The sequence below is a fragment of the Cryptotermes secundus genome, unplaced genomic scaffold (genome assembly GCF_002891405.2).
Source record: "Cryptotermes secundus unplaced genomic scaffold, Csec_1.0 scaffold1232, whole genome shotgun sequence".
NCBI classification, from domain to species: Eukaryota; Metazoa; Arthropoda; class Insecta; order Blattodea; family Kalotermitidae; genus Cryptotermes; species Cryptotermes secundus.
Window position 1 is genome coordinate 3,886 of NW_019719383.1, and position 26,379 is coordinate 30,264.

Sequence of the window (26,379 nt, forward strand, 5' to 3'; positions counted from 1 at the left end):
GGGATTGAGATGTGAATCTACTGGGTGATAATATACAGAGTGTTTCACGACTTTAGGGCATGACTGCAGGAGGTGATTTCGTAGGTCTTTTTGATCAAAAAAGTTCATATAAACATCTGTCCGATTTTGGACGGTTACGGAGTTATGACCGTTTTTTCAATCCCGTACACGCCCTCGTGTGAACCGCGTCTATCATCTGGCGGGTCGCTATTTTTAGCCAGCTACAGACAGAGCGTTCTCGTTATCTCGACACTTGAGAGGTACCTAAGGCGTGGTAGGCTAGTGTGCCGACTACTGGTGTTCAGAACAGTTCTCATCTCGGTGTGTCTGTTACGTTCACGATGCCATTTACATTTTCATTTGAGGAGTATGCAGATATGATTTATGTGTACGGGTTTTGTGACGGTAACTCAGTTCTTGCCGTAGCTGAATATCAGCAACGGTTTCCGAATCGTAGAATACCGAACCGGAGTGTTTACTGGAGTTTACCAGGCATTGCGAGATACCGGTAGACTTCCCGGCGTTCGTATTGCAGCCGAGCGTGGTGTTAATGAAGTCGCCAATGAAGAAGGCATTGTTCGTATGGTACACCGCAGTCCACGTAAGAGTACGCGAAGAATTGCCAGCCAGGTCTCCAGACTTAAGCCCACTGGATTATTGTGTGTGGGGATGGATGAAAGAACTGGTTTACAATGTGAAGGTGGAACGCGAGATGCTTTGCTCGGTCGCATTCTGGACGCCGCTGAAGCTGCTACGTGCTACTCGCGCAGGTCACAACCGAGCGGCAGCCTGTGTTGCGGCCGGCGGTGGCATTTTCGAAAATCAGCTTTAAGCACCAGTCAATTCAAATTAAAGGTAATTTCACGAAGTTAACTTTACATACTTTAAATGCATCATGTATTATGCTGGTTTATTATTTTGTTTCCTTTATTGTCAGTAATCGTTACCTTCTATTCTGAGTTTGAAACGGTCATAACTCCGTCACCGTCCAAAATCGGACACATGTTTATACGAACTTTTTCGATCACAAAGACCTAGGAAATCACCTCCTGCAGTTAAGCCCTAAAGTCGTGAAACATCTTGTAGAGAAAGATATAGACCTTAACTGATGCAAGTAAGGAGGTTTGTCTAGTAAACACAGAGAAAACTAAGTATATGTTGCTTTGTCATCACCAAAATGCTGGGCAAAATCATGACATAAAGAAAGGAAACAGATATTTTGAAAATGTGGCACAGTTCATATATTTGGGAACGACGATAACAGATCGAAACCTGATACAGGAGGAAATAAAGAGAAGATTGAATTCGGGTAATGCTTGCTACCATTCAGTCCAGAACCTTTTGTCTTCTCGTCTGCTGTCCAGGAACATAAAAATTAGAATATACAAAACTATAATTTCGCCTGTGGTTCTGTATGGGTGTGAAACTTTGTCTCTGACATTAAGAGAGGAACATAGACTGAGGGTGTTTGAGAAGAGGGTGTTGAGGAGAATATTTGGACCGAAGAGGGATGAAGTACAGGAGGTTGGAGAAAACTACATAATGAGGAACTTCGTAACTTGTTCTGTTCACCAAGTATAATTAGAATAATCGAGTCAAGGAGGATGAGATAGCCAGGGCAAGTAGCACGAATGGGGGAGAATAGAAATGTATATACTTTACTGATGAGAAAGCCAGAAGGAAAGAGACCTCTAGGAAGACCAGGACGTAGGTGGCTGGACAACTTTAAAATGGATCTTAGAGAGAAAGAATGGGGTGATATGGGCTGGATAGATCTGGCTCAGCATAGGGACAAGTGGAGGGCTCTTGTGAACACGGTAATGAACCTTCGGGTTCCATAAAATATTGGGAAATTATTGAGTAGCTGTAGAATTGGCGGCTCCTCATGAAGGGGTCAGCTCCATGAGTGAGTGGGTAGGTGGGTGAGTGAGTATTCGCTCTTAATTTGTTAGTTTTCAGTTAGTACATATTTAGTATGTAGCGGTCGAATTATGTTAATGGCGTCACGAGGGGTAATCGTAATCTACAGATACAGCTGGAAGTGCCATTTTGGTGCTAGTGCATCAAGTGCGACGTCTTTGATGATCACTTCTGACATCAGATTAGACGCAGGCTTGAAGGACAGTACTATTCATTTAATGCGTTACATGTTCTACTGGCTTGATGGGGGGGGGGGGGGTGTGAAACCCAGGACTATCCCCTTTTTTTTTTAATTTTAANTTGTAACACACAGTATCATCCTATTCATTTGTAAATTTAAACTGTAGCTACAGGTATTATTTCAGTTCCTTCGAAGTTATTACTTTTATGTTCTTACGCTGTGTGCCATTTCCCCAACATAGGTGGGTAAGGGTACGCTGTCCATGTTTCTTCTTTTCAACATTTCTTCTGTTACTGATGCGGCTTCAATTATTTATATATGGTGACATCAGTTTAATTTCCTTTCTCTGAAAAATATTGTAACAGTTGGAGAGTGATCACCGCGGAGGAACAGAGCCACAGGAAAGTGACGTCATGAGTAGAACTCTCAGAAGGAAGGAGTGGCGATGCGCCGATGGGTTATTCGGGACGAACAGCCTTACGGACGGAGCAATGTAACGTGGACGGACAGAGCGTTGATAAAGAAATGTTTGGTAAACAAATCTCCACAATAGAGAGACTGTTTTCTATGGGGTGCGCGCCGCGATAGTTGCTATGCAATGGTTCGGTAAACATGTTTCAACAGTGGAAGACCGTGCTTTCCGTGGAGTTCGTGCAAAGGAGTTACCTTAAAAACAAACGGTACTACAGTTCATTGTACATGGAAGTAGGAAGTAAGAATAAATTTGTAATTATATGTAAATACCGACAATGGACTTAATAATACAGGCTATGACCGACAAATGACATATCCGACCTCTCGTCAAAGAGGACGCACCGAATGGACAAAACAGTAACTTTCATATAAGAAGAAATACCTGGTCATGAGCTCCAGCTGGGGCTCGACACCAAGACAGACAGACTGACCGACCGTCAGTCGCAATGTGACTTTCACTTTGACAGTTCACTTATGAGTTCTGAGTCCTCGGTAGGAGACAGCTACGAAAAGTTCGTCGACCTGTGAAGACTTTGTGTGTGCTATAGTGCAGTTGGTTTGGGAGTGTGAAATTTAGTGAGACTTTTATAGTTCCGTTTCCAGCAAGCGGGTAGTGAAGACTAGACCGAGAAGATTAATGTGGAGTGATTGTAAATTGTGTAAATCTGCAAGAGTGTAATAATTATTTGTAGTTACGACCTGCAGGTTGTTAATAAATCCAATTATCAATCCAAACCGGTGTCTCAGTCACCCAAATACGAAACAATATTGTGAAATTGGAAAAACTCAGGGAGTAACATTCTACACTGAATCCGAGAAACCACTGTCACTGTTGATCATCAGTGAAGATATTGCACTGCGCATAAACATGGTACTTCGTTAAACGTACAGCACATCTAAATAAATTTCAAGTTACAACTGCGAACCTGCAGGGGTTCAAGGACAGGTCAGTTGGCATTTGTGGTGGACAAAGTGGCAGAGGCAGATTTTCTCCGAGTACTTTGGTTTCCCCTTTCAATTCTCATTCCATCGACTGCTCCACAATTATCATCTATCATCCGGGGCTGATAAAATAGGCCAGTTAGTGGCCGATGTACCAAGCGGACTCAGTCTCACACCACCCCAAGAAACATTATAACTAAAACTCTCCAATAACAGAGAATTTCCTGTGTTAGAGGGTCGGTTAGTTGTGAACCAAGCAGCCTTCTGTAACCACATCAGATTGATATTTTATGGTAACAAAATGCAACTTCGAATTTTACACCTACTCGAGATGATATACGAAACGCGAATATTCATATTAACTGCTCCCACTACAAGGTCCTAGAAGCCGGGATAGCGACTGGCTACGGGTTGGATGATCGAGGGGTGGGAGTTCGAGTCTAGGTAGGGTCAAGAATTTTCACTTCTCCAAATCGTTCAGACCGGCTCTGGGGTCCACCTCCTATCCAATGGATACGGATTTTTCCCCGGGGGTAAAGGGGCCGGGGCGTGAAGTTGACCACTCACCTCCAGCTAGTGCCGAGGTCAATAAAATATGGATCCATACATCCACTCCCCATACGCCTTCATGGCATAGTGCTTAATCAATTAAGCACAGGAACAACTTCACTTTTTTTACCACAAGGTGCTACCGTGATCTCTTCTGACGGGGGGTTCAGAGTAAGTTCAGACACATCGTCATTAATATTATTATTCTACACTATTTACATGTTAATCCAAAATACAATAATTCTAGGTTTCCTAGCCTCTTGCTGTGTAGCCTCACTGAAGTTCCTGTTCTTGCTTTACTGGTGAGTCCACTTAGCTTAGCAGAGATCGTCAAGAACAGTACGGTCCCGGCTCCACCCGTGGTAACGGGATGTCGGCTGTACATTACCCACAGATGTGCCTATCCAACTACAGGATGAATCGTATAGAACCGGCCCAATGAATTTGCTAACAATTCCGCAGGTGATGCATATAACCGCTCACAATTACGACATAATAATCCGTGGGCCGTGCTGAGTCGAATGGTGTGCGCATGATCCGGCAAGTGGCAGCCCTTATACCGCAAGGTCAAGGACAATACCGAAGCGTGTCTGCAGTGCGCAGGCGACAGTCATGGAGTTCACTGTTGAACAGCGAGTGTTTCTAGTGCCTACTTGAAAACGGCGGACACTTTCAACACCTGCTCTGATCACGGCACACAATCCACGATAAGATATGTGTAAATTACTTTAATATCTGTACGGTATATTTTATATTACAGCTCATTTCGTCGGGCCGGTTCTATATGAATCCCCCTGTAGTACAACCCTCGGCGTCAACTGAGTAATACTGCTCAGTATCTGGACCGTCCGGTGAACACAGCCTTCGGCCGATTCTCTAATTTTTCAGATTTGTCTGTCCTCATTTCGGGATCTAACCTGGCCAGTATTTTCTCAACAACCTACTGACAAGTGACTGACTTACACTACGTTGCATGACTCGACACGACTATATTTACAGTACTGCAACTAATTAACGCTTCAGTGTTGCATCACGTTCACTGACATTTTCAACTTACGATTTTTCTGGCTTAGGGGCTTTCGCCCACCACCGTTATGACCTCAAGGGAATAAGAATAACAATGTTTTATAGCTCGTACCTGCAAAAACTATGCAACGTTAACTTTACCTTTATAGGATCACACTAGACATACTGAAGCGAAACTCTACATAAAACAGCTTCGAAAATTTGTAGTCGTCGTCCTCCTCCTCCTCCACCATCTCCTCATCATCATCTCCTCCTCATCATCATCATCATCAACAACATTATTTAGAAGTATAAATGTTATGGATTTCGTGAAAGTTGGCGTTAACTTGTACAACCTACACACGATAATCCATATGGACGCCATATGAGGTTGCGTATGCAGACTTGTTTCGGACAGACAGTACAGTGTTAACATATCCGCAGCAGCTCTAGACTAGTATTCGGGAGTTAAGAGGATCAAACTTGATCGGACTGTTATGATGCCTGCCAACTTCAGTGGTTATTGAGGGGTTCTATCATCTGGGTATAACGCCGTGTAACCCGTTCAAAGTGAACGAAATTTTCAGAAGAACATATCGATTCAATCTTCAGGGTGGAAGAATAAGCAAAGTAGGAAACCTGAGTGAAGCAGATAGCAAGCAAAGCTCTCCTTGATATTTCCTTTACGCTGGTTTCATGATGGCCAGAAGTCTGGCGGAAGAGAAGGTACACAAAGAAGTTAAAGCAGAGGTCTTAGTTTACTTACCATCGGTTGAGGAGGAAGTTGAACCATTCAGCTGTCTCGTCCTGACTAAGGGCACGTTTCCGTCGAACCCGAAGAGTCTCATAGCTTACAGCAGCCTCCACCAGCCGCACAAGATTGGTTTTCCAAACTGCAGCAACCAGAGCTAACAGAAGTAAGAGCCATGCCAAGGACAATCCGAGGGCACCCAGCAGCCAACTGCATGCGACGCTCACAGCCACAAATGTGAGCATCCAGTTCAACTGAGCATCCCGCTGAAAAAAATGTAACATCTGGCCTGAACGTTTGTACTTCCCAGAATTCACAAAAAGCCTGAAACAACAGTGTTCATACCAAGCCATGGAAAGCTCCAATATTCCAACAATCCAACTGCACACTATACTCATTGTTACGAACATCGTTCAGCTAAAATGAACTTCGTAACGCTAAGTCCAAAAGCTTCGTGCTCCATTATAACCGTGTTTACTGTAGCTAATGCCACGGAAAGCTGAATGCGAGCAGCCAACCACACGCAACACAGCTCAGCAAAGCTCAGGATTGTGCTACAACATCGCAATCTTTGAACCAATCACAGGCGTATATCGGTTCTTAAGAGAAGTGATTACCAGAATCATAAAAAAAAGTCACCATGTACTGATACACTTAACAGATTCAAGACACAGCTGCAGACCATACCACATTGTCTATAGAAACGTCCGGTCTACTGTCTGTTTATAACGACAGAACGCTTAGGTTAGCAGGTAATATATTTTCTTTTCACGGTTCCATACTTACTTACTTACATAATTATTTATGGAGAAGAGCCCTTACTGAAAAGCCAAATCTGCAGCTACTCAAGAATTTTCCAGCATTTTATGGAACCCGAAGGTTCATTACCATGTTCACAAGAGCCCTCCACTAGTCCCTATCCTGAGCCAGATCAACCTAAATCATACCATCTCATCATATCTCTCTAAATTTCATTTTATTATTGTCCACTCACCCATGACTTGGTCTTTGTAGTAGTCTCTTTCCTTCTGCCTTTCCTACCAATATCATATATGCATTTCTTTTCTCGCTCATTCATGCTACATGCCCTGCCCACATCATCCGCCTTGACTTGATCATTCTAATGATATTTGGAGAAGAGTACAAGTTATGAAGCTCCTCATTATGCAGTTTTCTCCAACCTCCTGTCACGTCATCTCGTTTCGATCCAAATATTCTCCTCAACGCCCTGTTCTCTAACACCCTCAGTCTATGTCCGTCCCTTAATGTCAGAGACCAATTTTCACACCCATACAGAACCACAGGCAAAATTATAGTTTTGTATATTCTAATTTTTATGTTTTTGGACAGCAGACGATAAGACAAAAGGTTCTGGACTGAATGGTAGCAAGCTTTACCCGAGTTCAATTTCCTCTTAATTTCCTTCTCAATCAGTTACTTTAAGGAGCACATTTAAAACAGTTATGAAATCTTTATTTTGTAAATTCTAAAGTTATATTCCTAGGNTCACATTTTCAAAATATCTGTTTCCTATGTTTACATCATGATTTTGCCCTGAATTCTGGTGACGAGACAGCAACATATACTGAGTTTTCTCAGTGTTTACTTCTAGACCAATCTCTTTACTTGCGTCAGATAAAGTCTGAGTGTTTTTCTTTATGGTATCTGCGAGGGTTGGAACTTTAATAGTAGCAACTATTTATTTACAACTGATACAAAATAGATGCGTGTTTCGAAGTTTTACTGTCCTTCAATGCAATCACCAGCATTGTGTACAACCCGTTGCCAGCGATGTGGAAGTCATAGGATACCTTTAGCAGCGCCTGTTGTGTTGATAGTTCGAATGGAGCGGTCTACTGCCTGAAGAATCTCTGGAACAGTTCTGAAGCGAATGCCACGAAGTATTTCCTTCATTCTAGGAATCAAGTCGAAGTCACAAGGGCTTAAGTCCGGGGAGTACGTTGGATGGTACAGCACTTCCCAGCCCCATCGATCGAACAAATCAGCCACAGCTTGCGCTGCATGCGGCCGAGCATTGTCCTGAAAAATGATGGGCGGGTTCTGCAGAAAGTGTCGCCGGTTCTTTGTCAAAGCTGGTTGCAGGTTGTGTTCCAAAAATGAACAGTAATACTGCGCATTGACGGTCTGCTGTCTGGGAACGGTATGCGTTAGGATAACATCACAGCCGTACACGAGAATCACCATAACCCTCACATTGCTGGGGTTCTGACGAACTTTTGATTTTCGTGGTGATCCGTAATGACGTCATTCGTTCGACTGGCGTGTCATTTGTGGCTCGTACGATTGGGCCCATGTCTCATCCAGCGTAATGATAGGCGTAAGAAAGCCTCTCCTTCGCGCTCATAGCGCTCCAAGTGATTACGAGCAGCGTCGTATCGTAGCCATTTCTGCATTTCCGTCAAATCATTCGGAACCCATCGTAATGCAATTTTTCTCATGCCCAGGCGTTCCTTCAGAATGTGAAGCACAGACGTATGCGCTAATCCTGTCTCTCGGGCCAGCTCACGTATCGTATGGCGTCGATTACTCTCCAGTAATGCGGAAAGAGCATTTGCTTCTTCTTCACTGACGCTAGGACGACCTGGCCGACGCATGTCTGCCACATTTTGGCGTCCCTTGTTGAAGGCTTTTACCCACCTTGCCACTGTTCTGTAAGGCAATGCAGATTCCCCGCAAGCCTCTTGAAGACCTTGATGACACTGTCGTGCTGTACGGCCTCTGACACATTCAATCTTTATCCAACTCTGTTGTTCCTGTTTCGAAAACATTGTGACAACACTACATTAGACCGCCAGCTAACACGAGGCTCTGTTCTTCTCGTCACTGCGCATGCGCGTGATGTGGGAAGGGATAGTCCATTTCCTCTGAGGTAAGGAAGGTGTGTAACTAACGTGTGGTATAAGCGTCATTATTTGGTTCCACTGCATGGCGTGTCTACAGCAGTGTTGCCACTATTAAAGTTCCAACCCTCGTACATTACCAACCTGTAGATTCACATCATCAGCATAGGCCAACAGCTGATGTGTCCCGTTTAGTTTCAGTCCCACCTGGTTGCCCTGGGCCTTCCTAATGGCATATTCTAAAGCAAAGTTGAAAAGGAGTGGCGATAAAGCGTCTCCTTGTTGTAGACCATTTTCGATAGGAAATTTATCAGACAAATGTTTACATACACAGACTTTGCTATATGTTTCGTTTAAACACATTTTAATCAACCTAGGTAGATTCATGGGTATCCCAAACTCTATCAGAATATTGTAAAATACTTCCCTCATAACCTCCTTCTTGAAGTCTATAAATAGCTGACGTACTGTTTCATTGTATTACCATTTTTTCCCATTATCAGACGAATAAAAAAGATCTGATCTGTAGTTGATCTGTTACGTCGAAACCAACACTGATGATCCCTAATAATTTCATCTATATATGGACTTAAATTTGAGAGAAGAATATTGGATAAAATTTTGTATGAAGTTGATAGCAGTGACATCCCCGATAATTACTGCAGTCAGTTTTTATTACCCTTCCTGTGAACTGGTACAATAATAGACTTCTTCCATTGCTCAGGCAATTTTTCCTCATGCCAAATAGAAGTAATTAGCTTGTGGTTCCTAGAACGTAATATTTCACCTCCTGCTTGAATAAGTTCTGTAGGAATGTGATCACTACCTGGCAATTTAAAAATTTTCAATTTTGCAATAGCACTTTCGATCTCAAAGGGCTAGGATCAAGCACTAACGGCTCAGCTGTATGGATTTCTGCCTGCCTAACAGCAATAACCCTATGTACATTCAATAACTGAGAGTAGTAGTTCCTCCACCTATTCAAAATGTTGTGGGAATCTGCAAGTAGATCACCATTCTCATCCTTCACTAAGTTACTACTTTGCTGATAACCCTTCTTGAAGTCATTTATTCCTCTATAGAGGTCTCTAATGTTCTTGTTCTTACTGTTCATTGTAAGCTCATCAATTTCAGATATTCCTTGTTTTTGTTCCTGAAATGTAACCGCACCATGACAGAACCAATATTCGTTTAGGGAGTTTGACCGCTCCACTGTCGCTCACTAGTATAATTAGAATGATCAGTAATAAAAATTAATTGCAGGTAACAAGTAATACCCAAGCCAGTGGGACATGTCACATTCTTGTTTTCAGGAATGAACTTATTCCAAATCTCGGTGTTACACAGGAGCACCCCCTGGGGCTTTTTCTGAGAAATTTTGTTTGCGAGTAACATGGCGGCAAACTTTGAGAATTCGATCACTGACAGGTTCTGCACGTCGTAATTTCAAATTAGGCGGTTTTGAAACCCACGCCAAGCAGGTTATCTGTCAGCGTACTGTCAAAAACGATGTTACGGCTTTAAGGTTCAAAGTCCCAAACTACAGCTAGCTGATTGGAGATCCAGAAATTGTGTGAACTTCTAGTTTTCAAAAACCAATCAGTGGAATTAAGGGGGGAGTTACTTAGCAGAGGAACTGACGGCCAGGGTACCTCAGTGTCTGCAGACAAAGAGTCACAAGTCAGTTGCCAAACAGTCGCAAAGTCAGTCATAAGTCAGTCGCCAAGTGAGTCGACTGCTACTCGTGAACAATTTAGAAACAAAATCTGGTGTTTCCGCTGTTCTCGAGAACCCCAAATTCAGAGCCCTAAAGTGTAAATTGTGCTAATAACGTCCATTATACCAGGACTGAGCTATATAAGGACCTATATATAAGCATCCTTTGTACTGACTGTGTGTGTCATCAGGTGAAGGAAAGTGTTGATCTCAAGAAATGGTCACGGTGTTTAAGTGCAAAGTAGCACTGAACCAACTGCTTCACTCCTCGTCCTAAGCGAGGCCCTAGCAAACGCTCTGAGAAGGATCCCTGCTTTACCCACAGCTGAACTAGTTGACTCTCACCTTTACCCCCTTTCCAAAATAAACCTCCGACTATTGTAAGCCGACACCAGCTGAGCTTACCGGCGCCCAACCTAAGAAGGAGAGCAGTGACGAACAACGCGTGACTAACCAACCAACAAAGGCGGGAGTGAAGGTGAGGGAAGTGCGGTTAGAGAGGAAAGTGTCGCTCAACAAAGTAGGGCAGGCAAACGGTTCCTGAAATGACTGCTGGTTTCGTGCCTTATATTGTTCAGATTATCCCCATAATTTTGCTTGGATCCTGTAACCATTGCAATTTGACTTGTTTTCTTTGGTCTAGTAATTTTGAGCATCCTTCATCGAACCATGGCTTATGTTTCTTCGGTTCATAATAACCTAGACTCTCTTTGGCAGACCTTTTTATATTCTAATAGTTTCCCAAGCTTCATTAACATCCCCCTCAGTTTCCAAGTTTTCCAAAGCTGTGAACCTANTTTGCTCCATAACAGAGATATCAACATAATTCTGCTCTTTACCCTTTACCTCATTTAATTTCTTGAGATTGAACCTCTACATGTGAAATCTGTGCGTTGTTTGTTTACTCACTGCCAGTCTTTCCCTAACCTTTGCCACCACCAGGTAGTGGACAGTATCACAGTCTGCTGCCCTGAATGATCGGACATCAAGTATACTTGAGTGCCATCTCCTATCTATCAAAATATGGTCGATTTGATTGTGTATCTTCACATCAGGAGATCTCCAAGCAAATTTATAGATGTTACGATGTGAGAACATTGTACTTTTGAGAGTAAGATTGTTTGATGTTGCAAAGTTTACTACTGTAACTCCATTATCATTACTAATTTCATGCAAACTCTAATTCCCAATTGTTGGTTTGAAAATGTCTTCCGTCCCTACTTTGGCATTGAAATCTCCTAACAAAATTTTCATAGGGTACTTTGGGAATTAATCAAATACATGTTCTAGTTCATCATAGAATGTATCCTTTATGTCATCAATTTTATCTTCTGTTGGGGCATGAACATTCATAACAATGATATCACACCAGCGACCTTTTAGTATTATATATGATATCCTTTCACTAACGAACTCTACACTCTTAACTGCTGACACGATTCTCTTATGTACAAAAAAAAACCTGTACCTAATTCATGATTTTCATTCCCTTTCCATAGAAAAATATATATTCGCCTGCTGGTGTGAGGCCACCCCCATCCCATCTGACCTCCTCTACCACCGCTAAATCTAACATATTTTAAGATTTCTTCCATCGCCGCCCTGAGCGAACCTGCCCTATACATACTTCGAACATTCCAAGTGCCAAATCTCATATCCATTTTCTTTAGCTTAGGTCGTTTATCCAAGGAATCCGTCCAGGTCCGAGGCTTCTCGAGAATTTTCATAAAGAGTTTATTCTTTTACGGTGAGGAGTTGTTAGCCCCACTCCCAACCCCGAAGCTGGAGGAAAACCCTTTGCTGGCTGTCCGCGACTGCTTATTCAATACATTCGCAGCTTCCCTCTAAAACTGGAGGGCGTCTCTTCCATCCGAAACCTGAGGACGCGCCATGCCGTGGTGACAAGGGACCCATCTAACATCGTTTCACGGTTCCGTAACATAAATTAATAGATAAACCAACAACTGGGATCGGTTTCTGTCTCATCGGTGTGCGGTGCGATAAAAGAATTCACGCGCAGTAAAGAGGAAAGACTCGGTCGGGCTTTATACAATGAGGTGCATGAGAACAACAGGACAATTACGATATGAATTTTTACTGAACATAAGGTATGAGAAATACAAAACAAAGAAAAAGCTATCTCTTATGTAGATCTACGCTTAGTTGTAAGTTCTATTAAAAAATGCAGGAAGAAAACCAGTTGGCAAGACCCCAAGAGTCACAGGATTTCTATAGGCAGTTAATGGGAAACGGTACATCTTTCGCAAATACGTGCCTGTGCCTGGATACTGCTGTAAGCGTATGTGGGCAGTTCATGCTAGTTCATAGTCACCGCTCTGAACACCTGAAATCCTAGATACCAGGGAGTGAGGGGACCGGAGCGTGAGGCTGACACTCACCTCCATCTAGTGCCGAAGTTTAGAATACGTGGACCGCTACCTGCACTTCCTCATACGTCTTCATGGCATGCAGTGGTCAGCTACACGCTTCAGCCGCTTCGACAGCTGCCTGTGCGAGTCTCCAGCTCCAGCTGCTTTGCCCGCTACGCACTGCAACGCAGCTGTAGGGCCTGGCCTGTACACTTTGTGAACCACCCAATTCAAACGTCAGAACCCGGGAGCCAGGTCTTCGTTACAAGAATAAACAACGTATATTTCTCCAACCATTTAATTTGGCATGGAAAAAGCAATGTAACTGCCTACAAGCAGAAACCGAAATTCTCTAGCGCCACAATGTAGAGACGTGTTTTTCCCTCTAAAATATTAAGTCAGTTGCGAATTATATACTGTAATGCCAATATCGAGTGCTACTGAAATTTGTCTAATGACAGGACCGAAGAGGGATGAGGTGACAGGAGTTGGAGAAAACTGCACAATGAGGAGCTTCATAACTTGTACTCTTCTCCAAGTATAATTAGAATGATAAAGTCAAGGAGCATGTGGTGGGCAGGGCATGTAGCAAGAATGGGAGAGACGAAGAATGCGTATAGGATATTGGTGGGAAAGCCAGAAGGAAAGAGACCATAGGGAAGACCAAGGCGTAGGTGGGTGGACAATATTAAAATGGTTCTTAGAGAGATAGGATGGGATGATATGGATTGGATTGATGTGGCTCAGGATAGGAACCAGTGGAGGGCTCTTGTGAACACGGTAATGAACCTTCGGGTTCCATAAAATGCTGATAAATTCTTGAGTAGCTGCAGAATTGGCGGCTCCTCCAGAAGGGCTCAGTTCTATGACTAAGTAAGTAAGTAAGTAAGTAAGTAAGAAAGACAGTCTAAAGTCGACGTGCTACTAACGAAAAAAAAAGTTCAGTGTAGTGTGCAGTTACACAAATAATATCTACATATGTCTGCTATTGGGGGCACGCGGTTTGTTTAGCCGGAAGGTCGCGGGTTCAAGTCCCGATGAGGTGTTTTTTTTTAAATGTACCTAATCCTTCCCGCCGCATTATGGCCCTGGGATCGACTCAGTCTCTAACAGAAATGAGTATCAGGAATCATCCTGGGGGTAAAGGGCGGTGAGAGCGTAAGGCTTACAACCTTACCGCCATCTGTAAGCCGATCGTCTACAGAAAATATGGGAGCCTTGAAGTCTCACAACCCTACGGGCCTTTACACCCTGTTGTAGGGGTAGCTTTACTTTTTTTACCTATATTTGCTATGAGCCAGAAAGGTCAGAGGCTTCCCATGATGGATGGAACTAATTACATGTGTAGGAACTCAAATTTTCGTCTTCCGACGACACCCCTACATCACTGGAAGACCAACATATACATATAAGTAAAGCTACCCTGTAAGAGGCAATGGAGGCCCACAGGGTTGTGAGACGTCGAGGCTCCCACACTATGTAGACAGTCCAACATACGTGTCTATTTTATTTACTTATTATTTCTATTAAGGATAATAATATTCAGATCACATTTCTGTATACGGTGCACAGAAATACATTTCCTTTTATCATTAAGTGTATTACTACAATGACTGATTTTTGGGCATCATCCATCGTCTCGTTTTTACTTGAAATGAAGGAAATAAAATGCTTAAAATAAACAGGGCAATGCACAATTCCCAAAATGCGGATAAATCCATTAAGAAACCACCATCATGAACTTTAAAATACGTGTGTTCTTAAACCTACTGTGTCGTTCAATAGACACTGATTCTTAACCATTTATTTTACAGAACAAAAGAGTTCATCTGACTATCAACAGATGTCAGTCTCGTTCTCACCTAAAACACAGACGCACTGTCATAGTGTACCGTTCCCTCCAGTCTGTTAAGTGCGGACTGCGAACTTAAACAATGTGCAGAGTACAACAGTGAGAAGCTAACATCCGCTAGACGTGGTCAACTGCGTTAATTTGTGTACCGTAAAGCTGAAATTGTGTTCCGCACTTCACAATTTACAGTGGTGAGCTTTTTATTTCAAATACATATTACAGACAATGCTATCACACTAGGTCCTTGGGCAACTTCTGGTGCGGGTCGGCTGTAGCTTGTTCGTCCCTGATCTAGAACTGTCAGTGCATTAACTTGGAATTAAGCTACAAATTACGGTCCGAATATCCGGTAATCCGAAAGAATTTCTAACAGGACTTTACAGTCCTTTTGTTGGACCTCGGTCGCTTTTACAGTTTCTAATCCTATGCACAGTCGGTAGGACTCCTTGGACGGGGGATCAGCCCGTTGCAAGGTCGCTACCTACACATAGAACATAAACATAGTATAAACGCACACAGACATCCAACCCTTGAGTGGGATTCGAACCCAGGATCGCAGTGTTTGAGCAAGCGAAGGCAGCGGCTACTGATATCGGATCCTAAGAGGAATCACCTGAATACAAATCCAGAACAACTTGACTGTTACACCAACCTGCTGCATATTACATTAAGTTGTTAATGAGTCTACCGGTTAATACTGTTTCGATGTACACATGATTATAACTGTATAAACTTGCCTGTGCGGTCACGGTAGCCGAGCGGTCTAAGGCATGCACTGTCTTCGCTCGCTTGCAAACCGGGATCGTGGGTTCGAATTCAACTCAGGGCATAGATGTTTAGTTTATATGTGTGTTTTTCTGTGTTTGTGTACAGGTAGATGTCTTGCGACGAGCTGATCACCCGCCCAAGGATTCCTACCGAATGTGTAAGATCTAGAAAAACCGAAGTGAACGGAGAAGTTCATGGAGGTAGGCCTAGGCCCCCTGGGGCTGTAGTGCCAAGGAAAAATAAAAAGATGATTTGGCTGGGAACAGGGGTCATACACTTACATATCAGGACATTTAATCATTTTGTCTATTAATTTTGTATTAAGTTAAGGGGTTAAGATAAGAGCCACGCATAACATGTGCGGCACTTACATATGTAACGACATTCTGGGGGGGAATCCTCATGGGAGAATAACAGACATAAACTAATCATACATCGGAGTACATTAGACAAGCACCAGAAGTGATTCATTGTTGGCAATGAAAAGGGGTCGCTGTACTGAAATATAACATTTAGAAAATCTCTTGAAATATGTTTACACATATTGTTGGTATTTCTCATAGGGGTGAGTTTTTAAATTACGGTCTACGCAGCTTTCTTGTTCCATTCCAGTACTGCTACTTAACGCGTATACCGCGCAGATGACTGGACAACCAGACCAAGTTCTTTGCGCTTTGCGTAGTTTCGCAAACTACATTCGAAACCTCTGACGGAAACTTCGGTAATAGTTCAATGCTTCAGTTCAGACGCAATGACGTAGATTTCAAGGCGGACGGCTATCTTACAACAGCTGAAGATACCTTGGGTGGAAGATCAGAATATTCTCTTCTTGCTGTAAAATTGTGGCTTAAAATTGGGTCTCTGGACGTATTCCAGAGAGCATGAATGAAATACTGACAAGTTCCTTAAATTTTTAAAAGGAAAAGAAATAAGATGAAAAGTTTGTGACGATCGTTCATCAGTACAATTATAATGTGGATAATTCCCAGAAACATAATCACAACTACATAGTGCTTTACACCGTGCAATTTGGAAGCCCTGCAGAACAACTAAGTCAGCCTTTCATGGCTTTTAACCAATAGTGAAGAGGCCTATTTGTCTGGCAGTGCACGATTTGAGTAGTCACAAACTGTCTTGCTCTTTCCCAAATGTACTAACTACAAAAATCCTGACTGCACGATCCGCTACACCTCTGAAATTATCGTTCGAAATGGTTCCCTTCCGTGAAAATCGCATGATATACTTTGTAAATGTAGCTTACAACGTTCATGCATCGTCCTACTTTGTCCTAACGTATCCGTCGATAATACAACTTTAAAAAGACATTAGGAATATGCTGTTCGCTAAAAATGCATTTCAATACTATGACAGTTCAAACCAATGCAATGACTGTAGGCCTTTACGTAGTACATAAATTTACACATTAAAAGTGAATGTTCACACTCCTCAAATTGTCTTGGCTTCACGTGTTTTGTTTACTGGGGGCACTGACACAGGGAAACACGGCGACAAACGGATAACAGCCGCAAAATGCAATTTAACAACAGGCATAAAGCAAATAACGACGTGCACGAGAGAAGCACAGGAAGCAAATGCAGTGCAGTGGTCTCACTTGAGGATAGAATTCACCTGATGATGGCCCAATGAGGCCGAAACATGTTGTGAATATAAATTAGTAAAAATACATGTCAAACCAAGACAATGTATGTTTTTGAAAAGGAAATATTTATATATCACACCTTGGTAGGGCATTCTTCATGGAAGAACTACTACAGAAATACTTACTAGGAAGTATCCTACAGTGTTGTGTAAAGCGACGATTTACAATTTTTTTTTCTGTGGCGCTATAGCCCAAATTTCGGCCTAGGCCTACCTCCATGAAATTCTCCGTTTCACTTCGGTTTACTAGATCTTACATATGCGGTAGGACTCCTCGGGCGAGTGATCAGCTCGTCGCAAGGCCTCTACCTGTAGACAAACACAGAAAAACGCACACAAACATCCATGCCCTGAGTGGGATTCGAAACCACGATCCCGGCTTCCGAGCGAGCGAAGACAGTGCATGCCTTAGACCGCTCGGCTACCGTGACCGGCGACGATTTACAATACTGGAACATAACTACGTTCTACGGGATAGATGCTTCACACACACTTAAAAAAAAAAGGCATGACATCAATATTCGATTAGAAGCAAGCCTGAAGCAAACATTGGTACAAATTTCTAGCGTTACGAACCTACGAACCGGCAGCCGCACACAGCCGTTTGCCTCCGAATTGCGAGACCAGAGACGGTTTCTGGAATCGGTTTAGTAAACGTCTGACCTAGAATTTCAGTTTCATTCTAACGAGGCGTGGTTCACTTTAAGTGGCTAAGTAATGAGCCAAAGTGACACACAGGAGCACAGAAAATCCTCACGTCCTTCATGACGTCACATTGTATGAGAAAACGGTGGAGTCTGCTGTACAAGTAGGCGCGAGTTTCTTCACTTTGTGTGACCCTCCTTCAAACAGACGACTGACGAAAGAAACCGTACACGCATTTTATGCAAGATAAAGCAACGGCACATACTGCGATGTAACAGATGAAGTCATCAGTTGTGAATCGTACGAAGAGGACTGTGGCCTCACTGATCAGTCGGTTGAAATACTTACTAACTTATCCGCGGGGCACGTTGAAAGAAACATTTCAACAAAGTGTTAAGCATGATATTTCTGATATTCCCGTAAAGCAGCTTCGACTTGCGCCTAGATATGATATGGCATGATCAGAAGGGGAGGGTCGTTACTTCGAGACTTTTCTGTAGAACAAGGAAAGTAAAATGACACCGGAAAAGCAGGCCGAGAATTATCGGCTACCTGGGCGTGCCTAGTTGAGAAGAAAGCCGTGTTACTGCGGGAACAATCTAATGACAAACTGTACACCTCTGTACTTCTTTACTTCCGTTCTTTCACGGGCCAAGCCCTCTGACCAGTTCAGATTCAGAATTCTGAAAGTAAATAATAGAAATATGACACACCTCCATAGACGGGAAATAGGTCAATCAAACGGACCATCCTGGTAAGGTCCACTATATTAGTAACTGTATGACTCAGTTATTTTGCAGTTTCCTTACACTAGTACCTACATATATAAAGATTAATATAGAGCCCAAAATTATAATTATGTCAGATGTACTGCACGGGCGTCAAACTCGGTTTCTCGCTCTACTTAGGCATGTACAAACTATGGCCAGCATTCTGAATGTGGTTATGAAATGAAATCAGCCACGACCAATTTACAGCTAGGGAGAGGCACAAATACGTTGTGCGTTCAAGTTCTAAGGTCTCCAATTTTTTTTTCTCACACAATAATCATACAAACAATTTGAAACTTCTGTCACTTTTCAACGTAATCTCCCTGCAGCCGTACACATTTTTCACAACGTCGACGCCATGATTCCATGGCCGCTGCGAACGCTTCTGTAGGAGTCTGTTTTGACCACTGGAAAATTGCTGATGCAATAGCGGATTGGAAAACGGCATCCATGTCTCATCCATTGTCACAGTTGATGAAAAGAAAGTCCCATTCATGCCTTCATCATTGCCATGCGTGCAGCCTTGAGGTCATCCGCCAAAATTCGTGGAATCCACCTGGAGGACACTTTCCGCATTCGCAGGTCTTCATGCAGGATTTTGTGCACAGATCCCACGGAAATGCCAACTTTGGGGGCGATGTTTTCCACACTCAATCGGCGATCCTCCAAAACAACTTTCTCAACTCGCTCGACCATGTTGTCAGACCGGCTGGTGCGAGGCCGAGATTGTTTTGGTTCGTTGTCACACGACGTTTGGCCTTCTTTGAACTGTCGCGCCCACGAACGCACATTTTTCACATTCATGACACCATCACCACATGTCTCACTCAACTGGCGATGAATTTCAATGGGTGTCGCACCACGCAAGTGGAGAAAACGAATGATTACTCGCTGTTCTTGTAACGAAAACGTCGCCATTTATAGTATCAAAAACACTCCTCACACTCGCCGCTACCACTAGAGTTCTGTGTGCCGTAGAGTTCTGCCATCTCTGTCACGCATTCACAAAGAGTGCACACGCATTTTAAACAAAACCGCATGTGTCTATCTGCTCCCAGTCCTGAGAAAAAAAATCGGAGACCTTAGAACTTGAACGCCCCTCGTACTTATTGCCTCGTCCTACCTACCCTTCAACTAACGATGGAAGGCTCTTCCGATGTTAATGTACTAGTGTTACACGTGGAAACTTGTGCAAATTTGAAGTGTAGTGATTCTTTTCTCATACGTAATAAGACATGGTAAGTGACTCTGTATAATATACCTGTCCGTACCTAAAGAATGGCAGCATCAGAGGACCGGCAAGTGGAAAATGAGTGTCACATTTTTCAGGAAAAAGGACCGATAACTACTTTTTAGTCTAGTTTAGAAGAACTCCCATGTGGTGCACAAGTAGGGCTGCAAAATCAAGTAAAAACACGGAAAATCTATTACGAAAGAGAATTGTGCTTTACGTCTTCTCCAAGGAAAATCTGCCAACTTCTCGCCTGATTGCTACACAGTTACATCGTATCTCTAAATAATGGCTTCTCCCTGACCTGCAGCCAGCGTGCTCTAGATTCGAAGAAACATATACAATTGATGTTACTGGGATGCGTGAGAGTTCCAACATCCATTTACCCCAGATCCTATGACAGAGAATATAACCCTTTTCTACAGACTCGAATTCTCTGCTTCCACTTCCAACTATCTGAAGACTCAAATCTACTTTAGTATCATTTCTTGCGTGCATTAGGTCACGATAGGTCACATGCAAGTTGAAAACACGCCACATTGCATGCTACTTTACATTCTGCATACTGATTTATAGATAGAATCTATTCCAAAAGTACGGTTAAATTTAATTTCACACAACACACGCACTAATTTCAAACACAAAACCGAAAAGTAATTTAATGAAAACAAGAAGTTCTGGGAAAAACTAATTGCCTACTTTCCTTTGATACGACACGAGCAGCATATAAAACGACGTCTCCAATAATTCGTAGTTGCCGCGGGAACGTCTTTACAGAGCCGTTGCCTAGCAATAAAAATGATACACTTTACCGAGCCTTTGCCTAGCAACAATATGAGGGACACACACACACGGACTAAAGAAAAGGATTGATGAACAATGCTGATGAGATGGACTCAGGTGTCACGATATACATACCAAGTTTCATTAACACTGGTTCAGAAATTCTAAAGTTAATAGGGAGGATTCACAGACAGCACAGAGACCGCATATGCCTACTTTAAATTTTTTAAAGAATAAGGAAAGTAGGGTAAAAGGGGAGAGAGGGTGACTTATGGATGATCCATCCAGTAGACAATAGATTAAGGTCCCACAAACACACTTTATATCTAAAAATCTAAGGAGGTGCGTACATATTGAGAAGCTAGTAGTCGCTCAACTAACAAACAAAGCATTTGCCTTTTATCATACCTCAAAGTTCATTGCCTTATTCACACTGGGCCGGCCCTATTCAGCCACATGAATGAAGTCTACACTCTTACACCGTGTGCCTTTCTCATCTTTCCTGTTCATGCTACATGACTCATCCATTTCTCACTGCATGATTTCACCGCCTAGGAGAATTATGGAGTACGAACTATTAAGTTTCCATTGTGCAATCTTCACTAGCCTCCTCGTGTAATGACTCGCGTCCTTCTCCAGTCTAATAAATGCGATCATCTCGTGGCTTCTTCTGGGTATGCAACATCGCGTGTTCCTAACAACTGCACTAAATATTACCAGAAAGTAGGAGTTGAGTGGACTCTCTGTGTACGAGTGTGTTTCGTGGTGACTAAACAGGAACTATCGAGACCTCATGAATAAAACAAAATGAGAACGTACTAAGGAAGGAAAGAGGGATCCAAGAACGACAGAATCTGGGAAACATTTTGAATGCAATTTTATTATTCTTAAACAAAGAAAAAGTTTTGTTAAGTCGGTCTCACAACAAAACAATCGATAGCATAGTTGCACAACGTTTCAAAATAATGAGTTCCAAACCCTAGTCTTATTCAATAGGATTTGAGGTTATCACACCGGTGGTTATGAAGACTACTGTCTTTTGGAATATAACCCCGTGTAGTCGTTGAAAGTCAACTGACGTTTCGGAGGAACATACCATCTTCATCTTCAGAGTCGAAGAATAGGCAGAGCAAGAAACCAGCATGAAAACAGGTGGAAAGCAGAGTGCTGTTTCCCACCTGCTTTCATGCAGGTATCTTCTTCAGCTTATTCTATCCTGAACATGGTGACAATTAGTTCCTCCGAAACGTCGACTGACTTTCAACGGGTTACACGGCGTTATATACCAGAAGCTAGTGCTCTTCCTAGCCCTATTCCTTTAGATATGTAATCGTAATGCTTCTTGCAGGTGCAAAGTCGGAGTGCAGTAATTTTAATTTTGTTTAATTTCTTTGGGTGGGGTGAGACTGAATCCACTTGCCACTCTTTGGCCTACTGTACCAGCCCCGAATGATTGATGATGATGATTGTGGATCAGTCGGTGGAATGAATACTCGCAGGTGAAAACGAAGTACTCGGAAGAAACATGCCTCAGTACCACAAATCTCACATAACGTGACCTGGGATCGAACCCGAGCCGCCGCGAAGGGGACGGCTCCCAAGGAGTGCAGTAAGTTTGCATTGCGATTCGGAAGATGTACCACTTAAATCCTGAGGTCGATGATGATGGTGATGATGATGATGACCGTTACATTGTGTTTCCCTACTCTCCAACCCCTAGAAAGTTATTGAGCGACTTGCGGCATGAACCGTGTTTACTTTAAAATCCATTTTCTTTAGAAAGAAAAGAACCGATATTCATTTTCCAGAGAGCTGTAAGAACTGTCCAAGATTCTAACAGAAAATGAAGGTTAAAATATTTAAAAGGATTATAGTGAATTTTACATGAGTAGGCCACAAGCAAAAGCCAACTGAAAGAGTATGAACTACAGTGTTGCAATGCCGTGTAACTGGCAGGGACCCCGATGTTTCAGAGGAACATATCGCCTCCACATTCAGGGTGGAAGGGTACAACAAGTAGGAAACCAGCAATAGGCGGAAAATTACAATCCAGAAGACTGTCCCCTTCATATTCACCGCCGTTGGAATCTTAAATACCACAAGCAGTTCTGGGAAGAACTAAACGCCTACTTTCCTTTCACTGTAACTTTAGTATCCGATACGGCGAGCAGAAAAAAGGTTAATATGTAATTTGGGAAGCTTCAGTGTTGGTATTACTGATTAGAGTGGTTTATGAGGTACACCGTAGACATGGCCTCAGAAGGAACGATTGGTTCTGGGTTCTGGTATTCAGGTAGTATCATGGTTATTACCTCAACTTGAACAGTTGCAGTACTGGTACTACTAATGATATTGATTTATTATACACGCCGCTGATATGGGCTCAGGCGGCATGATACACATACCAAGTTTCATGAAGATCGGTTGAGGCACTGGAGTAATATTAGGAGCATTACCTCAAAATTTTGAGAGGTTATAGTGTTGGTATTACTGATGAGAGGGATTTATCATTACGCCTTTACCGTGGCCTTAGGGGGCATGATATATGTATACCAAGTTTCATGAAGATTGTTATAGGAGTTCAAGCAATATTAAGGTTATGTCTCAGAAATCTGAAAGGCTGCAGTGTTGGTATTACTGATGAGGGGATTTATTATGACGATCGCTGAGATGCCTTCATGTGGTCTGATACTCTTACTAAGTTTCGTGAAGATTGTTACAGGTGTTCAAGAAATTTGCCTCAGAAACTTGATTTGCTGTAATGTTGTGCACCGTCGAGACCAGCTCTGGGGGTTATAATATACATATCAAGTTTAATGAAGATTAGTATAGGCGTTCAAGCAACATTAAGGTTTTGCCTCAACAATTTGAAAGACTTCAATGTTGGTATTACTGATGGTAGGGATTTATGAAGCGCTCCGCTGAAGTGGGCTCAAGTGTCATGATGATCGGTTCAGGCATTTAAGTAACATCACGGTTATTACGGCAACAATGTGAGAGGTTGTAATGTTGGTAATACTGATCGAAGGGACTTGTGGAATATAGCGTTGAGTTGGTTAAAGCAATACTACGGTTTAGCCTCAGGAATGTGACAGGCTGTAAAGTTGGTATTACTGATGGGTATTTATGAATTACGCCTTTCACATGGGTTACGTGCCATGGCATACATACCAAGGTTCATAAAGATTGGTTCTGGCATTCAAAATATAATAGGGGGCATACATATACACACACAAACACAGATTGAAAGGTGATTTCATAAGCCTACTTTTATTTTTTTCAGAATAAGGAAAGTAAGCTAACAAACGTGTAGCACTAGCAATTCTTACAATTTTCATGAAAAAGAAGACATCGGTACACCACAGGCCTTATAAATGAGCAGCACCACAAAAGTATCTATTTACCTGTGGCTTTGCAGCTCTTTGTTGGGCCTTTGCCGCTTTTTTGTATATTAATCCTACACACAGTCGGTAGGACTACTTGGACGGGGGATCAGCCCATCGCAAGGCACAAAACAACATAAACACAGAATAAAAGCACAGTGACATCCATGCCTCGAGTGGGACTCGAACCCATGACCCCAGTGTTCGAGCGGGCGAACACAGTTCCTGCCTTAGACCGCGAGGCCACTGTGATCAGCATAAAATGATCTGCTAATATCAAATCTCATCTAAGATTAATAGGATGACAAAGTAAAAAGCGATGAGACAGATGGAGAATACAGCGCATATGGGACAGATGAGAGACGCATAGAGAATTTTGGTTGGAAGACCTGTCACAAGGGGCCACTTGGGAGACCTGGACATAACTGGAATATAATATTCTAACAGGTCCTAAAGAAATAGGAATAGAATGTGGAAGGGCACCATGCGGCTTGTGGTAAGGGTCGGTGACAGGCTCTTCGGAACAGTGATTAACTTTCGGGTTCCATGCAATGTGGAAAATTTGAAATGCTGAGAGATTATTAGCTTATAGAACGATTCTGCTCCATGGAGTTATCGAACGTCGCAATGCAGTGTTCAGCACTTGAGAGAGCGATGTCTGCAATGCTCTAACCAGAAGCCCACTGCCCTAACTAAACAATGTCTTGGCTTTCGTCAGATTCTCAAGACAAATGATCGGATAGTATCTTAAAAAAGACCTGACTGCTCCTTCCACATTCTTCGAAATGCATCCTTTTGTCATCATCCCCTTTGAGAAATCGACGTTAAGCGTAGTAAAAAAAAATTAATTAACGAAGTTGCGAGACAAAGACACAGACTTTCCATACCATATCGATAAGGGATTTGTCCCTACGGAATGATGTGACTAAAACAGTCTTAGTGCTTCCGTATCTGCTTACTGTCTCTGATTGGCAGTGTCACGCTTACTTCTCTTATTCCTTAATCGTTACCTTCTATTCCGAGTTTAAAACGGTCATAACTCCGTAACAGTCCAAAATCGGACACACGTTCATATGAACTTCTTTGATCACAAAGACCTAGGAAATCACCTCCTGCAGTTATGCCCTAAAGTCGTGAAACACCCTGTATAAAACAAGCATAACAAACAGACCCAGAAAGGTGAGACCGTACCGAAGTACGAAGAATTTTGACGCGCCTTCTTGCAACGTTCTGTAAGGACCTATAGCATGCAACTTCGTCAAAATGCGTTCAGCTCTTATCTCAAAACAACTTTCATTTGAACAGCATAATGTTATACTTATTCCTTCGCTCTGCGGTCCTCTAATTCTTCTCTAGTATCTACCTTCTGCCTCCATCTCTTTTCACCTCCCGTTATCATTTTCTTCTTCCTCTACACTTTTCTTCTACCCTCTGTTTCACTCTGAAACCTGTTCTTAGCCAGCCATGTTTGATCCATTCTGGCAACACCATCAAACCGTACCAATTTTCTTCATTTTAATGTCCGTTTCATTATCATAGGTTTTATACAATTCCATCAGTCCTTGGTTAGTTCTGATTCTACAAACCGCTTGTTTAGTCAGACGTAATGTTGCGTTAAACCACATTTGTTCCCTTATGGACGTATATTTGACGATGTAGAGCTTCATGAAAAACAAGATGGTCATAAATCGTGTAACATTTCGCAGACTTATAATGTAAAATTCATTCAGAATTCGTCCTAAAGTTCTCATGTTGTCATACAGGTGGGCACAAGGACGGGCAGACACACGACCTCCTTTATCCGTTCAGTTCATGGGCGAAGAAAGAACAACAGGAACGCTTCGTCCTTCTTCCGGTTGCGTGGGCAGATGGGTTTCAAACACGAAAAGGGATTTGAAAGAAAGTAATGATTTTTTCACATACCTTGTCAACCTGCTCCAAGGTATGAGTGATCATGCAATGATTCGTATACTTATGTTAGGACATTCATATTAATTGCGCGTATATCTAGATTCACATATTTATGTTACAATACTAATTACAGGAGCACTGGAACACTAACACATAGGTTACTTCACATTAAGTTATACGAAGACTGGTGACTTTATACTCATATTCGTTGCAAACTCCATATCTTATAATTCATCACTACGTCCTCACTATTCCACCTACTTCTCCCACATTATTTCCCCTCTGGTCATGTGTTCTCCCTCTACTTTTCTTTCTATTTCAAATTCGCCACAGTATCATCCTCAGCCCTTCCCTTCCTCTTATTTTCGTTCTACAGGGTGATCCATATAGAACTGGCCCGACGAAATGAGCTGTAATATAAAATATATCATACAGATATTAAAGTAATTTACACATATCTTATCTTGGATTGTGTGCTGTGATCAGAGCAGGTGTTGAAAGTGTCGGCCGTTTTCAAGTAGGCATGCCTCCACCCGTGTTTGCATATTCGCCGTGACTCGCTGCAGTGTTTCTTCAGTGATGTTCCTGATTTCAGCCGAAATGTTGTCC

At 42.5% G+C, this 26,379-nt stretch overlaps 1 protein-coding gene across 1 annotated transcript in view; it reads right to left on the reverse strand.

Annotated features, from left to right (window-relative positions):
• Positions 1-5,837: 5,837 nt before the first annotated feature.
• LOC111866609 overlaps positions 5,838-26,379 on the reverse strand; it is a gene marked incomplete at its 3' end in the record, with an annotated part of 37,873 nt that continues 17,331 nt past the window's right edge. Inside the window, exon 3 of the mRNA XM_023855733.1 lies at positions 5,838-6,088. Within this exon, the coding sequence (XP_023711501.1) occupies positions 5,838-6,088 (251 nt within the window). The remainder of the gene's footprint in view (positions 6,089-26,379) is intronic.